Source organism: Engystomops pustulosus, chromosome 6 (assembly GCF_040894005.1).
Source record: "Engystomops pustulosus chromosome 6, aEngPut4.maternal, whole genome shotgun sequence".
NCBI classification, from domain to species: domain Eukaryota; kingdom Metazoa; phylum Chordata; class Amphibia; order Anura; family Leptodactylidae; genus Engystomops; species Engystomops pustulosus.
In genome coordinates, this window is record NC_092416.1 from 189,456,921 (window position 1) to 189,473,903 (window position 16,983).

The following is a 16,983-nucleotide window of genomic DNA, read 5'->3' on the forward strand; positions in this document are numbered from 1 at the left end:
TATCTGTGTGCTGTGTGCAGAGGCTCCAGTGTATCCTATGAGATGTGACATCACACTGCCTGTCTATACTATCTGTGTGCTGTGTGCAGAGTCTCCAGTGTATCCTATGAGATGTGACATCACACTGCCTGTCTATACTATCTGTGTGCTGTGTGCAGAGTCTCCAGTGTATCCTATGAGATGTAACATCACACTGCCTGTATATACTATCTGTGTGCTGTGTGCAGAGTCTCCAGTGTATCCTATGAGATGTGACATCACACTGCCTGTCTATACTATCTGTGTGCTGTGTGCAGGGTCTCCAGTGTATCCTATGAGATGTGACATCACACTGCCTGTCTATACTATCTGTGTGCTGTGTGCAGAGTCTCCAGTGTATCCTATGAGATGTGACATCACACTGCCTGTCTATACTATCTGTGTGCTGTGTGCAGAGCATCCAGTGTATCCTATGAGATGTAACATCACACTGCCTGTCTATACTATCTGCGTGTGCTGTGTGCAGAGTCCCCAGTGTATCCTATGAGATGTAACATCACACTGCCTGTCTATACTATCTGTGTGCTGTGTGCAGGGTCTCCAGTGTATCCTATGAGATGTAACATCACACTGCCTGTCTATACTATCTGTGTGCTGTGTGCAGGGTCTCCAGTGTATCCTATGAGATGTGACATCACACTGCCTGTCTATACTATCTGTGTGCTGTGTGCATTGTCTCCAGTGTATCCTATGAGATGTGACATCACACTGCCTGTCTATACTATCTGTGTGCAGGGTCTCCTGTGTATCCTATGAGATGTTACATCACACTGCCTGTCTATACTATCTGTGTGCTGTGTGCAGGGTCTCCAGTGTATCCTATGAGATGTGACATCACGCTGCCTGTCTATACTATCTGTGTGTGCTGTGTGCAGTCTCCAGTGTATCCTATGAGATGTGACATCACACTGCCTGTCTATACTATCTGTGTGCTGTGTGCTGAGTCTCCAGTGTATCCTATGAGATGTGACATCACACTGCCTGTCTATACTATCTGTGTGCTGTGTGCAGGGTCTCCAGTGTATCCTATGAGATGTGACATCACACTGCCTGTCTATACTATCTGTGTGCTGTGTGCTGAGTCTCCAGTGTATCCTATGAGATGTGACATCACACTGCCTGTCTATACTATCTGTGTGCTGTGTGCAGGGTCTCCAGTGTATCCTATGAGATGTGACATCACACTGCCTGTCTATACTATCTGTGTGCTGTGTGCAGAGTCTCCAGTGTATCCTATGAGATGTGACATCACACTGCCTGTCTATACTATCTGTGTGCTGTGTGCAGAGTCTCCAGTGTATCCTATGAGATGTGACATCACACTGACTGTCTATACTATCTGTGTGCTGTGTGCAGAGCCTCCAGTGTATCCTATGAGATGTGACATCACACTGCCTGTCTATACTATCTGTGTGCTGTGTGCAGGGTCTCCAGTGTATCCTATGAGATGTGACATCACACTGCCTGTCTATACTATCTGTGTGTGCTGTGTGCAGAGTCTCCAGTGTATCCTATGAGATGTGACATCACACTGCCTGTCTATACTATCTGTGTGTGCTGTGTGCAGAGCCTCCAGTGTATCCTATGAGATGTGACATCACACTGCCTGTCTATACTATCTGTGTGTGCTGTGTGCAGAGTCTCCAGTGTATCCTATGAGATGTAACATCACACTGCCTGTCTATACTATATGTGTGCTGTGTGCAGAGTCTCCAGTGTATCCTATGAGATGTGACATCACACTGCCTGTCTATACTATCTGTGTGCTGTGTGCAGAGTCTCCAGTGTATCCTATGAGATGTGACATCACACTGCCTGTCTATACTATCTGTGTGCTGTGTGCAGAGCCTCCAGTGTATCCTATGAGATGTGACATCACACTGCCTGTCTATACTATCTGTGTGCTGTGTGCAGGGTCTCCAGTGTATCCTATGAGATGTGACATCACACTGCCTGTCTATACTATCTGTGTGCTGTGTGCAGAGTCTCCAGTGTATCCTATGAGATGTGACATCACACTGCCTGTCTATACTATCTGTGTGTGCTGTGTGCAGGGTCTCCAGTGTATCCTATGAGATGTAACATCACACTGCCTGTCTATACTATCTGTGTGTGCTGTGTGCAGGGTTTCCAGTGTATCCTATGAGATGTAACATCACACTGCCTGTCTATACTATCTGTGTGCTGTGTGCAGAGTCTCCAGTGTATCCTATGAGATGTAACATCACACTGCCTGTCTATACTATCTGTGTGTGCTGTGTGCAGGGTTTCCAGTGTATCCTATGAGATGTAACATCACACTGCCTGTCTATACTATCTGTGTGCTGTGTGCAGAGTCTCCAGTGTATCCTATGAGATGTAACATCACACTACCTGTCTATACTATCTGTGTGTGCTGTGTGCAGAGTCTCCAGTGTATCCTATGAGATGTGACATCACACTGCCTGTCTATACTATCTGTGTGCTGTGTGCAGGGTCTCCAGTGTATCCTATGAGATGTGACATCACACTGCCTGTCTATACTATCTGTGTGTGCTGTGTGCAGAGTCTCCAGTGTATCCTATGAGATGTGACATCACACTGCCTGTCTATACTATCTGTGTGTGCTGTGTGCAGAGTCTCCAGTGTATCCTATGAGATGTAACATCACACTGCCTGTCTATACTATCTGTGTGCTGTGTGCAGAGCCTCCAGTGTATCCTATGAGATGTGACATCACACTGCCTGTCTATACTATCTGTGTGCTGTGAGCAGGGTCTCCAGTGTATCCTATGAGATGTGACATCACACTGCCTGTCTATACTATCTGTGTGCTGTGTGCAGAGTCTCCAGTGTATCCTATGAGATGTGACATCACACTGCCTGTCTATACTATCTGTGTGTGCTGTGTGTAGGGTCTCCAGTGTATCCTATGAGATGTAACATCACACTGCCTGTCTATACTATCTGTGTGTGCTGTGTGCAGGGTTTCCAGTGTATCCTATGAGATGTAACATCACACTGCCTGTCTATACTATCTGTGTGCTGTGTGCAGAGTCTCCAGTGTATCCTATGAGATGTAACATCACACTGCCTGTCTATACTATCTGTGTGTGCTGTGTGCAGGGTTTCCAGTGTATCCTATGAGATGTAACATCACACTGCCTGTCTATACTATCTGTGTGCTGTGTGCAGAGTCTCCAGTGTATCCTATGAGATGTAACATCACACTGCCTGTCTATACTATCTGTGTGTGCTGTGTGCAGAGTCTCCAGTGTATCCTATGAGATGTGACATCACACTGCCTGTCTATACTATCTGTGTGCTGTGTGCAGGGTCTCCAGTGTATCCTATGAGATGTGACATCACACTGCCTGTCTATACTATCTGTGTGCTGTGTGCAGAGTCTCCAGTGTATCCTATGAGATGTGACATCACACTGCCTGTCTATACTATCTGTGTGTGCTGTGTGCAGAGTCTCCAGTGTATCCTATGAGATGTGACATCACACTGCCTGTCTATACTATCTGTGTGCTGTGTGCAGGGTCTCCAGTGTATCCTATGAGATGTGACATCACACTGCCTGTCTATACTATCTGTGTGTGCTGTGTGCAGGGTTTCCAGTGTATCCTATGAGATGTAACATCACACTGCCTGTCTATACTATCTGTGTGTGCTGTGTGCAGAGTCTCCAGTGTATCCTATGAGATGTGACATCACACTGCCTGTCTATACTATCTGTGTGCTGTGTGCAGGGTCTCCAGTGTATCCTATGAGATGTGACATCACACTGCCTGTCTATACTATCTGTGTGTGCTGTGTGCAGGGTTTCCAGTGTATCCTATGAGATGTAACATCACACTGCCTGTCTATACTATCTGTGTGCTGTGTGCAGGGTCTCCAGTGTATCCTATGAGATGTGACATCACACTGCCTGTATATACTATCTGTGTGCTGTGTGCAGAGTCTCCAGTGTATCCTATGAGATGTGACATCACACTGCCTGTCTATACTATCTGTGTGCTGTGTGCAGAGTCTCCAGTGTATCCTATGAGATGTGACATCACACTGCCTGTCTATACTATCTGTGTGCTGTGTGCAGGGTCTCCAGTGTATCCTATGAGATGTGACATCACACTGCCTGTCTATACTATCTGTGTGTGCTGTGTGCAGGGTTTCCAGTGTATCCTATGAGATGTAACATCACACTGCCTGTCTATACTATCTGTGTGCTGTGTGCAGGGTCTCCAGTGTATCCTATGAGATGTGACATCACACTGCCTGTCTATACTATCTGTGTGCTGTGTGCAGGGTCTCCAGTGTATCCTATGAGATGTGACATCACACTGCCTGTATATACTATCTGTGTGCTGTGTGCAGAGTCTCCAGTGTATCCTATGAGTTGTAACCTCATTGTTATCTGTATACCTACCTGTAAGTAAGTACTTGTACTTTATTAAGCACATGTTATTGTTGGCCTGTTTTATAAACCAGATTGAGCAGTTAGATGTACTTTATTATGATATTGGGGTTTATAGCACCTGTATTGTGGGCACAGACACAGAAGTTATATGTCTTTGCTCTAAGCTCTTACATATTAGTCTGTGGTCGGTTCTTGGTTACAGTCAGACATTTCACTGATGGGACACTAATATTTATCAGGGTCTGTGGACTCCTTAGGGAGATGTCAGACGTCTGGTGTAAAAGCAGATGAAGCCTCCCTGGGTGTTACGTGACATCTTGGGAAATATGAATTTGTGTCTATCCCCGGGCCCATCATGTGCCACCCCGATATAGAGCGCCTAACCCCTGCGTGACATTTGTGCCTAAATCTCTCCCATCTGGTCCACATGCCATCCCTATGAAAGCACAACCATCTTCAAGGAGAGAGGAGGACCCTGGGGAGGGAGACAATGGGCACGTGCCAGCAGCTAAATCCTGGGAACAGAATGCGGGAGACGCCTGGAGCAGGGGGAAGCGTTATATTGTAGATTATATGGAATTTAAGCAATTCTCTGGTGCACAGCTGCTGCACAACTTCTTTATTTCCACAGAAACCTTTGAGATCCACTTTAGTGATTGGGACTTAGCGGCAATAGGATTGGGTCTCCCTTTACATACACTCCAATTCCGAAAATGATGCATTAACCCCTTGCACCCTGATTATTGTACGCCTAAACATTGAAGCAACATTGTATTTGCGTTTTCCTACAATCCGTACGTTCTTCTGTACACACGAGGGCTTGACTTCTGACGGCCGGGATGAATTTTAAGAATGGCGCCATTTCCAGTTTCATAGAATTTATTGATGAACTTTGACTTTTGAAGAGAAATTGGGGAAAACCTGTAATTCTGACTTTTGGATTTATTTATTTATATTTTTACAATCTGTGTTTGGGATTGATTTCTCCAGGACTATTTAGTTTTTATTGGTAGCATTTTGTACTAAACTTAAAAGTCAGGTTCTAATGGACTTAACAAAACCTATTGGGGGTCATTTATCTTTAGTCAGGACATTTGTGGCTTTTCTTATTTTTTGGGACTGGTTTGATGTATCTTAGAGGTTGATGTATCAGGCAGCTTTGTCTAAAGGGTTTATGCAACTTTTTATTCAAACGTCTCAAACTTTTCTTCAACGTCTTCTTAAGTTTTTCCCATGCATGGTCAGGACAGGAGTTCATTTGCGACTTTTAAACCTTAAACTTGCGCCGACATTGACTTTTTCATACGTTCACATCTGGATTTTAAAGATACATCAAGTGAAACACTGAAAAATTCTTGCGCATCTAGTTTTGTTATGCGTCGCAAATTTAGGCGCAAATATATCAAATATGCACAAAAAAGTTGCAAAAAGAAAAAACAGAGAAACTTCTAAGATAAATGACCCCCATTATGTTTTTAGTTTAACATGGAGACTTGTAATCAGTTGATAATTAGTATTAGACACTAAACTACTATGAAGGCGACATCTACTACCTGTCCAGTCCTAGCAGTGGATAGCACGCGGGGTAGGAAAGGATTCACCTCTGCGCTATTGTTTCACATCCTAATTGGCTTCTGCTCTGAAAAGTAAGTACAATGGAGACAGCTGGTTAAGCAAGTGCTAGTTCAGCAACTGTATACTACTTGATGAACCTGCATTTCCCAGCTGCACTGTGGGACAGTAGATGAAGCAATGCCAACAATAAATAGTTATGGAACTGTTACTTAGGCCTTTTCCTGGCATGTTCCATGAGGCAGCTCCTGTGTAGTTTGCAGTTTTTCTAGTTGCCCTGTCGAAGCTTTTGCATGTCTACAATATCTAAAGCAATTTCAAAAGGTTGAGTTACAAATCAATCAATTATCTACAGTGTTGTCCCAAGTCTGATTGCTATTCCCCCATCCACAGAATAGGGGATAACAATATGATTGGTTGGGGTCTGCTACCAAAAACCACAACCAATCACAAAGTACTGCAACCCCAAAGCAGTACAAATTGGAAAACCCACAGACCAAGCCTCTCGGGCCAAAAGGGACTCCAAGCATCATCTATGGTGCTGATCAGAGACAGCGGTGACCATGGTAACTGGAGTCCTGCTACCTACAGTGTTCGGTCTAGGAGCAAATGTAATAACACTAATGTGGACACATTAAGGCATTGCTATTTAAGTAATTGTCCATTGTACTCCACAATACGCCTAAATTTCCTAAGTTCCACTCCTGTATCTCGGCATCTTGCCCGCCTAGGAATTGCTGTTTGAGCAGTTGTAAATACAAGTGGACATAAGTACAACTTCACGCAGCTAAAATAAGCGTTACTGCCGGTGTATTCTGCCCCGCAGGCACATCACCAGCCTGTCCCTTCCTGTACAATACTGTCGGGATGATCCGTCCTGAGTGATGTCCTCCACAGCTGTCACCTGACATCCAGTGACCAGCGACCTCTGCAGTAAATACCAGGGGATAAGCCGGGCACATTCACACCGAATCTGATGCTATCAGGGGGTCGGGGGTTAAACAAGCTGGGAACCTGGTGACAGAAGGAGCAGCAATCCTAGACTCACATTTACTTAAACTCTATTCATGGTGAGGAAGGCGCATGAAGCAATTCCATGATCTGCTCCTACAGCAGGGACTAACACTGACCAAGTCTCCCATCTTTCCCTGTGGTCCTGTTCTCCCAATTAATGGATGGGCTGGCAGCGGATGGGTCCTGCTGCATTCTATAGGAGAGTGCTGGAGACAGACCTGCACTATGTTCAGATATTTCTGCCACTCGCATTGGATGCAACGGGACCTGCAGCTACGGGACCTGCAGCTACGGGACCTGCAGCTACGGGACCTGCAGCTACGGGACCTGCAGCTACGGGACCTGCAGCTACGGGACCTGCAGCTACGGGACCGGCAGCTACGGGACCGGCAGCTACGGGACCGGCAGCTACGGGACCGGCAGCTACGGGACCGGCAGCTACGGGACCGGCAGCTACATCATATAGGGAGAGTATTAGTGCGATCCTGATCACTCGATCACTTACCCAACATACTAGGTGTAACCGATAAACTTGGGATAACCTCTTCCCAATTACAGGGATGGCAGCAGTAACAAAATTTATGAGAAATCTGAATCTGATAAATCAGTCCCTGAGTCATGAGTTAATTGATGGGGCCCGGGGCTGATAGCAGCGTTCTCATACTTAGTGTTTAGCATCTACAGACGTCAAGAGAACCGCATTATAGACAAGTAGGGTGACATGACCCTCCACAGCCACAGGAGGGCGTTACATCGCTGTCTCCATCCTCTCTATGAGGCTAGCCACGCCATTTCTTTATCAGCCCAGATGCCTCCGCGTCCTCAGCCAGACAATCGATAACGTGGCACATTAAATGGCGCAGACACGGAGTATTAGCAGCTGCTGCTGTTAATGGTGTGAGGAAGCAGAGGACGAGGTCTTCCTGATCCGATGAGTCACAGGCAGCAGATAAAGGAGATGTCTCCTTCACACTGACTTTGACATTAGATCCGCGCGCCTTTTATAGAAAGAAGGATCATCGCCAGAAGAATCAGAGTCGTCTCCCAAGAATGTGCCAGATGTCCCACGGGTAAAAGGATCCTCAATCCAGGGTCCTGCAAAGAATGGACTTCAAAGGGCAAAGGATTATGGACAGATGACACCGAGAGGGCACAAGACTGGACCAGTACAGACCATCACACCCACATCTACAGCTATCAATAGAAAGGTCTGAATAGTCACCAAGAAGGAAAATACACATTCCACAGACAGGAGCAGCTCACACGTGACAACAATAAGGTCAGAGGTGGCGGGAGATGAGGAAAGATGCAGACCTGCCAGTACACACACACAATAACTACTATAATACTGCCCCCTATGTACAGGAATATAACTACTATAATACTGCCCCCTATGTACAGGAATATAACTACTATAATACTGCCCCCTATGTACAGGAATATAACTACTATAATACTGCCCCCTATGTACAGGAATATAACTACTATAATACTGCCCCCTATGTACAGGAATATAACTACTATAATACTGCCCCCTATGTACAGGAATATAACTACTATAATACCGCCCCCTATGTACAGGAATATAACTACTATAATACCGCCCCCTATGTACAGGGATATAATTACTATAATACCGCCCCCTATGTACAAGAATATAACTACTATAATACTGCCCCCTATGTACAAGAATATAACTACTATAATACTGCCCCCTATGTACAAGAATATAACTACTATAATACTGCCCCCTATGTACAAGAATATAACTACTATAATACTGCCCCCTATGTACAAGAATATAACTACTATAATACTGCCCCCTATGTACAAGAATATAACTACTATAATACTGCCCCCTATGTACAGGAATATAACTACTATAATACTGCCCCCTATGTACAGGAATATAACTACTATAATACCGCCCCCTATGTACAAGAATATAACTACTATAATACTGCCCCCTATGTACAGGAATATAACTACTATAATACCGCCCCCTATGTACAAGAATATAACTACTATAATACCGCCCCCTATGTACAAGAATATAACTACTATAATACCGCCCCCTATGTACAAGAATATTACTATAATACTGCCTCCTATGTACAGGAATATAACTACTATAATACTGCCCCCAATGTACAAGAATATAACTACTATAATACTGCCCCCTTTGTACAGAAATATAACTACTATAATACTGCCCCCTATGTACAAGAATATAACTATTATAATACTGCCCCCTATGTACAAGAATATAACTATTATAATACTGCCCCCTATGTACAAGAATATAACTACTATCATACTACCCCCTATGTACAGGAATATAACTACTATAATACTACCCCCTATGTACAGGAATATAACTACTATAATACTGCCCTCTATGTACAGGAATATAACTACTATAATACTGCCCCCCATGTACAGGAATATAACTACTATAATACTGCCCCCTATGTACAGGAATATAACTACTATAATACTGCCCCCTATGTACAAGAATATAACTACTATAATACTGCCCCCTATGTACAAGAATATAACTATTATAATACTGCCCCTATGTACAAGAATATAACTACTATAATACTACCCCCTATGTACAGGAATATAACTACTATAATACTACCCCCTATGTACAGGAATATAACTACTATAATACTGCCCCCTATGTACAAGAATATAACTACTATAATACTGCCCCCCATGTACAGGAATATAACTACTATAATACTGCCCCCTATGTACAAGAATATAACTACTATAATACTGCCCCCTATGTACAGGAATATAACTACTATAATACTGCCCCCTATGTACAGGAAAATAACTACTATAATACTGCCCCCTATGTACAAGAATATAACTACTATAATACTGCCCCCTATGTACAGGAATATAACTACTATAATACTGCCCACTATGTACAGGAATATAACTACTATAATACTGCCCCCTATGTACAGGAATATAACTACTATAATACTGCCCACTATGTACAGGAATATAACTACTATAATACTGCCCCCCATGTACAGGAATATAACTACTATAATACTGCCCCCTATGTACAAGAATATAACTACTATAATACTGCCCCCTATGTACAAGAATATAACTACTATAATACTGCCCCCCATGTACAAGAATATAACTACTATAATACTGCCCCCTATGTACACGAATATTACTATAATACTGCCCCCTATGTACAGGGATATAACTACTATAATACTGCCCCCTATGTACAGGAATATAACTACTATAATACTGCCCCTATGTACAGGAATATAACTACTATAATACTGCCCCCTATGTACAGGAATATAACTACTATAATACTGCTCCCTATGTACAGGAATATAACTACTATAATACTGCCCCTATGTACAGGAATATAACTACTATAATACTGCTCCCTATGTACAAGAATATAACTACTATAATACTGTCCCCTATGTACAAGAATATAACTACTATAATACTGCCCCCTATGTACAGGAATATAACTACTATAATACTGCCCCCTATGTACAGGAATATAACTACTATAATACTGTCCCCTATGTACAAGAATATAACTACTATAATACTGCCCCCTATGTACAGGAATATAACTACTATAATACTGCCCCCTATGTACAAGAATATAACTACTATAATACTGCTCCCTATGTACAGGAATATAACTTCTATAATACTGCCCCCTATGTACAGGAATATAACTACTATAATACTGCCCCCTATGTACAAGAATATAACTACTATAATACTGCCCCCTATGTACAGGAATATAACTACTATAATACTGCCCCCTATGTACAGGAATATAACTACTATAATACTGCCCCCTATGTACAGGAATATAACTACTATAATACTACCCCCTATGTACAGGAATATAACTACTATAATACTGCCCCCTATGTACAGGAATATAACTACTATAATACTGCCCCCTATGTACAAGAATATAACTACTATAATACTGCCCCCTATGTACAGGAATATAACTCTTATAATACTGCCCCCTATGTACAGGAATATAACTACTATAATACTGCCCCCTATGTACAAGAATATAACTACTATAATACTGCCCCCTATGTACAGGAATATAACTACTATAATACTGCCCCCTATGTACAGGAATATAATTACTATAACACTGTGTACTCTGCACGGTTCTGTGTTTAGTAGGAGGTGAATTGATCGCTATGCACATATGACTTCTGAGGTCTCTTCATCTTATACACCTATATGGGTGACACCTATAAATTCTACTCTATAATGAGACATAAACCTCAGGACCTTATAGGAAAATCAAACATTTGGACCATTTAATCAGATGTATAATTTACAATCACCGCTCATAATAGCAGCAAATATAATGCAATAAAATATAAATGAAAAACAATAGAGGAAGAATGTAAACCAGCAGCATCATCCACCTTGTGAGGAGGAGTAAAGATGGAGGCCGAGGGGCGGAGCTATCTTCCTTGCTGGAAGCGGGTCATATGGAGAGCTATGGAGGCCGTGATCTCTGAACTTGTCTTATTTTGTCCATAATAATCTACAAAGCCGCCGTCTGGTCCCACAAGGTACATGACAATGGTATGGTCCACCTGTAAGGGAGGAAGGGGATAGGTCACACGATCTGCACTCCTAGGAGGGGAGGGGCTGCTGCTCACAGGGGAGGAGGTCATGTAACAGAGCTCTCTGTGTATGTAGCAGTGCTGGATGTGTTCAAGACTGTCCTGCACAGAATAGTGGGAAACAGGGGAGATCTTGTACCTCATCAGTTCAGATACATCCTGTATGGGCACTGTGTAGTGTTCACTGGATTTACTTGTGGGAAACCAAATGGATTTAATGCTAAATTACTTTGAGAGAGAACCCAAGGCATCATGGGATCTGTGGGCAAGCTAACTGCCTCAGCTTGAGGGCATAGACTGACAGACATAAGACTCAGCCCACTTTACTTCTGGTGAGAAAGATTTTTGTCAAACGCTTTCAGAACATAAAATGCCAGGACTTACACAGTTATGCTTTAATGATAAATATTAGCGAATTCCAAATTAAACCTTCATTTTGATTGAAGTTCTGTAAAATACTTAAAGGGTTAAGAAGCTTCCTACCTGCTGTTTTGAATAGTTTGAGGGGTGAAGTTAATCGAATGGGGTGATATGTGGGGGGTTTCTATTTACAGACCTTCCAAACCCCTTTAGAAATGAAATGGGCCCTAAAATAATTGATTCTAAACTTTTCTTGGAAATGTGAGAGAATTCTGTTTGATTTGTGATCTTTCTAGCGTCGTAATAAAACAAAAGGACGATTATAAAATGTCTCCCACACAAAGCTGAGACATGGGAAATGTTAGTTAGTAACTAATTTGGGTAGTGAGACTATCAGTTTGAAATACAGAACAATTTGAAGTTTGAAAATTGATAAACATTTTTTTTTTAAAATTAGCTAACTCACCTTTTTTTAAATAAATAAATGCTAAATATACCGTATTTTTCGTACTATAAGGTGCCCCTGATTATAAGGATGAATGACCAGCAGGTGGCAGACCTGTGCACAGTACAAGGCAGCTGTTGTCTGTAAGTGCGGTTCATATATAAGGCGCACTGGACTATAAGGCGCACCTGATTATAAGGATGAATGACCAGCAGGTGGCAGACCTGTGCACAGTACAAGGCAGCTGTTGTCTGTAAGTACGGTTCATATATAAGGCGCACTGGACTATAAGGATGAATGACCAGCAGGTGGCAGACCTGTGCACAGTACAAGGCAGCTGTTGTCTGTAAGTACGGTTCATATATAAGGCGCACTGGACTATAAGGCACACCGGAGTATAAGGGTGAATGACCAGCAGGTGGCAGACCTGTGCACAGTACAAGGCAGCTGTTGTCTGTAAGTACGGTTCATATATAAGACGCACTGGACTATAAGGCGCACTGGACTATAAGGATGAATGACCAGCAGGTGGCAGACCTGTGCACAGTGCCAGGCAGCTGTTGTCTGTAAGTACGGTTCATATATAAGACGCACTGGACTATAAGGCGCCCCTGATTATAAGGATGAATGACCAGCAGGTGGCAGACCTGTGCACAGTACAAGGCAGCTGTTATCTGTAAGTACGGATCATATATAAGGCGCACTGGACTATAAGGGTGAATGACCAGCAGGTGGCAGACCTGTGCACAGTACAAGGCAGCTGTTATCTGTAAGTACGGTTCATATATAAGGAGCACTGGATTATAAGGATGAATGACCAGCAGGGGGCAGACCTGTGCACAGTACAAGGCAGCTGTTGTCTGTAAGTACGGATCATATATAAGGCGCACTGGACTATAAGGGTGAATGACCAGCAGGGGGCAGACCTGGGCACAGTACAAGGCAGCTGTTGTCTGTAAGTACGGATCATATATAAGGCGCACTGGACTATAAGGATGAATGACCAGCAGGGGGCAGACCTGTGCACAGTGCAAGGCAGCTGTTGTCTGTAAGTACGGTTCATATATAAGACGCACTGGACTATAAGGCGCATCATTGATTTCTGAGAGAATCAAAGGATTTTTTGTGCGCCTTATAGTCTGAAAAATACAATATATTAACCAAAATTTCCCACTAACTTGAAGTACAAAATGTCCCGAAAAAAAACCCCAAAAAACCCTTGGGTAAGTTAAAGCTTCTAAAGTTATTACGGGATAAAGTGAAACATGCTGGTTTTTACACATAGGCCTTGGTCATCAAGATGCAAATGAGCCTGGTCACTAAGGGGTTAAAGGGACTTTACATGGCTATGTAATTCTATACATTCCATCGAGGCTCCACTGTGTGTAGTGAGACTTTGGGGCACCACAGGCTGTTACACTCACAATGTAGTCACTGTCATCGTCCTTTGGTCCTGGGCTGAAGTACACCCTGTACGCCTTGGCCACCTTCTCGATCTGTCCCGCGGTGCCCGTCAGACCCACCAGTTTTGGAGAAAATTCTGCAGAGAAGATGAGTTGTTATCAGGGACAAGACTTACAGTGAGGAATGACCTCCATCATCTCTCTCGTACCTTTAATATATTTGGCGACTGCGTCTTTGTCATCCCGTTCAGGATCCACAGTGATGAAGACAGGAGTGAGGTTGGGGACCCCTTTAAGGGCATCTGTAAACATTTCACATGTGTGATTACTAAGAGAAATATTCCTGAATATCCAGAACTGTGCCAGAGTAATATCACTGGTGACCAGACGGCACGTAATAGGCTGTGTCCGAGTATATAGGGTGGAGGGAAATCTATCCACTTCATGTACAGATACAATGTCAGTCACAGTGCGTTTCGCCCCTAATATTCTATAGGAGACCTCAGACTAGTGCATTGTCAGCCAAAAAGAATCAACTGAGAATTACTGTGGAGAATACTATGTTTAGCCATGGGAGCATCCAAATTCTATAATGGTTTTGCCCATTCTAATGGCTGTAGGGAATGGGTCCATTATGTGCTCTGTGAGTATAGTACTGAGTACTGGCTTGATTTTAGCAGGAGTATACATTTCTCTGTTGTGGTTTTGGCTGAGCAGCATTAGACCCTCGGGGTGTCCCACCTATTTTACAGGTACCAAGCGTTACGTTTTGTCTTTGGTTTCCTCTGACTACATACAAGAGGAGTGTGGGGAAGCAGGAAGACCATCCACGCAGGTCAGTCATAAAACACAGGGACTTACCAATCTCATCCACAACTTGTATCATCTTCTCAATCTCTTCGGGGCAGATGTCAGGGCAGTGAGTGAACCCGAAGTACAGCAGGACCCACTGGCCCAGGAAGTGCTGATCCGTCTTGGGGAGCCCATTGTGATCGATTAAAGAGAATGGTCCACCAAGTAATGGCTTCCCCAGCGACCGCTGCTTCTCCTGCTCGATCTCTATATCAGGGGAGAAGACGATAATATACGGCCACATTACTGCAGATATGGAACATGAGAGTTAAATTGGCTCTTTGGTCTCACTATTTATGGCTTAGGCAAAGTGAGCGGTATCAGAAATATGAGGGTGTGACCACCAGCACCGCTCTTATAAAGCACAGCGCTGTACGTGTTATAGTGGTTGTACTTGGCATTGCAGCTAAGATGAATTCACTTTACCTGAACGGAGAGAAATCAGGGCCATGTGACAGGACACAAAACAGGATTCATCGGAGCGGATAGTAAGGATTGCCGGGTGTCAGACCCACAACTTATCTAATAGTCATCGCCTTTCTTGGGGAACCTGATTATGTATTCGGGCAGTGACCCGCTCATGTACCCCATTCATGTACCCCTGAATGCAGCTGCGTGAACTTACTTTCCTCCTTCTCCTTTTTCACGTATTTCATGCCGGCCATCAGAGCTCCCCCCACGGCCACCGTGATGGCCAGAGACTTCCAGGACACAGGCTACTAGGGCAGGAAGCAGAGGCGATTAGACAGGCAGATGCACAAATAAGATGGTGGGGCCAGAAACCACGACTTATGGGGGTCTCCCCCTGATGTTAGGAGCAAACCCCATGTCCGGTGTAGGAGATGAAACTTCTCCAGATAATATCTGCAGCGCAGTGACGGATCACACTCTTACCCCTGGTTTGGACTCCTTCCTCTTGTATCCTGGAGGGGGTGGGGGTAGTGTACTCAATGAGCGGTCGCATCGCGCACCTCTCCGCCATGTGTTACCCGGGAGGTTAACAATCTGGAGGAATCAAAAATAGTAATCCCAAGGGTCGTTATGTACTAACGAAGGGGATATTAGGGAATTCACCGGGGAAGGAGGGGCCAGAGCGCGCCGGAAAGGAAGGAGGGGCCAGAGCGCGCCGGAAAGGAAGGAGGGGCCAGAGCGCGCCGGAAAGGAAGGAGGGGCCAGAGCGCGCCGGAAAGGAAGGAGGGGCCAGAGCGCGCCGGAAAGGAAGGAGGGGCCAGAGCGCGAGCGGGGAAGGAGGGGGCAGAGCGCGCGCGGGGAAGGAGGGGCCAGAGCGCGCGCGGGGAAGGAGGGGCCAAAGCGCGCGGGGAAGGAGGGGCCAAAGCGCGCGGGGGGGAAGGAGGGGCCAAAGCGCGCGGGGGGGAAGGAGGGGCCAGAGCGCGCCAGGAAAGAGGATACCTGGGATAACAAGAAGCAAATGCCCCCCACAGACCAGCTATTTGGGGGTTACAGTTGGTAATGCCCCCTAATTTAACAAGAATGATGTGAGGGAAGATCCCCTCGTAGCTCAGCCATTCATAGTACGTGCAGTAAATAACTCGGGACTCACCCTGCAGGGAACCGGGAGACCCCGTATTATTCCTCTTGCGTTGAGCCGACAGCAGAACACCGCACACTGCGCCGCCATGACAGTGACCTCCAGCGTCACGTGACCTGCACTTCCGGTAACTGTGCTCCGCTCACTGCTCCCTCTAGAAACAGAAGCTGTCCCTTTCGTTTCTGGTAGAGATCGGTTGTGTCAGGAGGCAGAGTGTAGTAATAACACCCAAATATCCTCACAGATCGGGTGACTACAAAGTACACGAGGTAAATAGGTATCTAGAGGTATCTGTGGGATGTGTGAAGATAGATCGTGTATTTGGAAGTATGAGGTGAATAACCATTAGAGATCGGGTATATGAGGGAAATATCCCCTATATATCAGTAACTGGAGGTATGTGAGGTAAATATCCCCTATACATCAGTAACTGGAGGTATGTGAGGTAAATATCCACTATATATCAGTAACTGGAGGTATGTGAGGTAAATATCCCCTATATATCAGTAACTGGAGGTATGTGAGGTAAATATCCCCTATATATCAGTAACTGGAGGTATGTGAGGTAAATATCCCCTATATATCAGTAACTGGAGGTATGTGAGGTAAATATCTCCTATAGATCAGGTATCTGGAGGTATGTGAGGTAAATATCCCCTATATATCAGTTACCGGAG

General features: G+C 44.3%; 2 protein-coding genes across 4 annotated transcripts in view; one reads left to right on the forward strand and one right to left on the reverse strand.

Annotated features, from left to right (window-relative positions):
* Window positions 1-11,354: 11,354 nt before the first annotated feature.
* LOC140065202 (protein SCO1 homolog, mitochondrial-like) lies at window positions 11,355-16,503 on the reverse strand. Of its 2 annotated transcripts, XM_072112799.1 has the most exons (7): window positions 16,319-16,501; window positions 15,652-15,762; window positions 15,383-15,473; window positions 14,767-14,964; window positions 14,115-14,207; window positions 13,927-14,042; window positions 11,355-11,667 (listed from the first exon to the last, which is right to left on the reverse strand). In XM_072112799.1, the coding sequence occupies exons 1-7, from the start codon at window positions 16,394-16,396 to the stop codon at window positions 11,533-11,535; spliced, it is 822 nt and encodes a 273-aa protein (XP_071968900.1). In that variant the 5' UTR covers window positions 16,397-16,501; the 3' UTR covers window positions 11,355-11,532. The 2 variants fall into 2 exon arrangements, with proteins under 2 accessions (XP_071968900.1, XP_071968901.1); XM_072112800.1 differs by lacking the exon at window positions 15,652-15,762 and having other exon boundaries at window positions 16,319-16,503.
* LOC140065199 (ABC-type organic anion transporter ABCA8-like) overlaps window positions 16,434-16,983 on the forward strand; it is a 261,107-nt gene continuing 260,557 nt past the window's right edge. Inside the window, exon 1 of one of the 2 annotated variants that reach the window (XM_072112790.1) lies at window positions 16,434-16,575. The gene's annotated coding sequence lies outside the window, so the exon portion shown is untranslated. The remainder of the gene's footprint in view (window positions 16,576-16,983) is intronic. The other variant, XM_072112791.1, reaches the window with a different exon arrangement.

Excerpts from the sequence above, each read along its gene's own strand:
- LOC140065202 (XM_072112799.1), bottom strand. The coding sequence starts at position 16,396 with ATGGCGGCGCAGTGTGCGGTGTTCTGCTGTCGGCTCAACGCAAGAGGA. Across the intron at positions 15,763-16,318 it reads GTCTCCCGGTTCCCTGCAGG|ATTGTTAACCTCCCGGGTAA; the intron begins GTGAGTCCCGAG and ends TGATTCCTCCAG. Across the intron at positions 15,474-15,651 it reads GGAAGGAGTCCAAACCAGGG|CCTGTGTCCTGGAAGTCTCT; the intron begins GTAAGAGTGTGA and ends CTGCCCTAGTAG.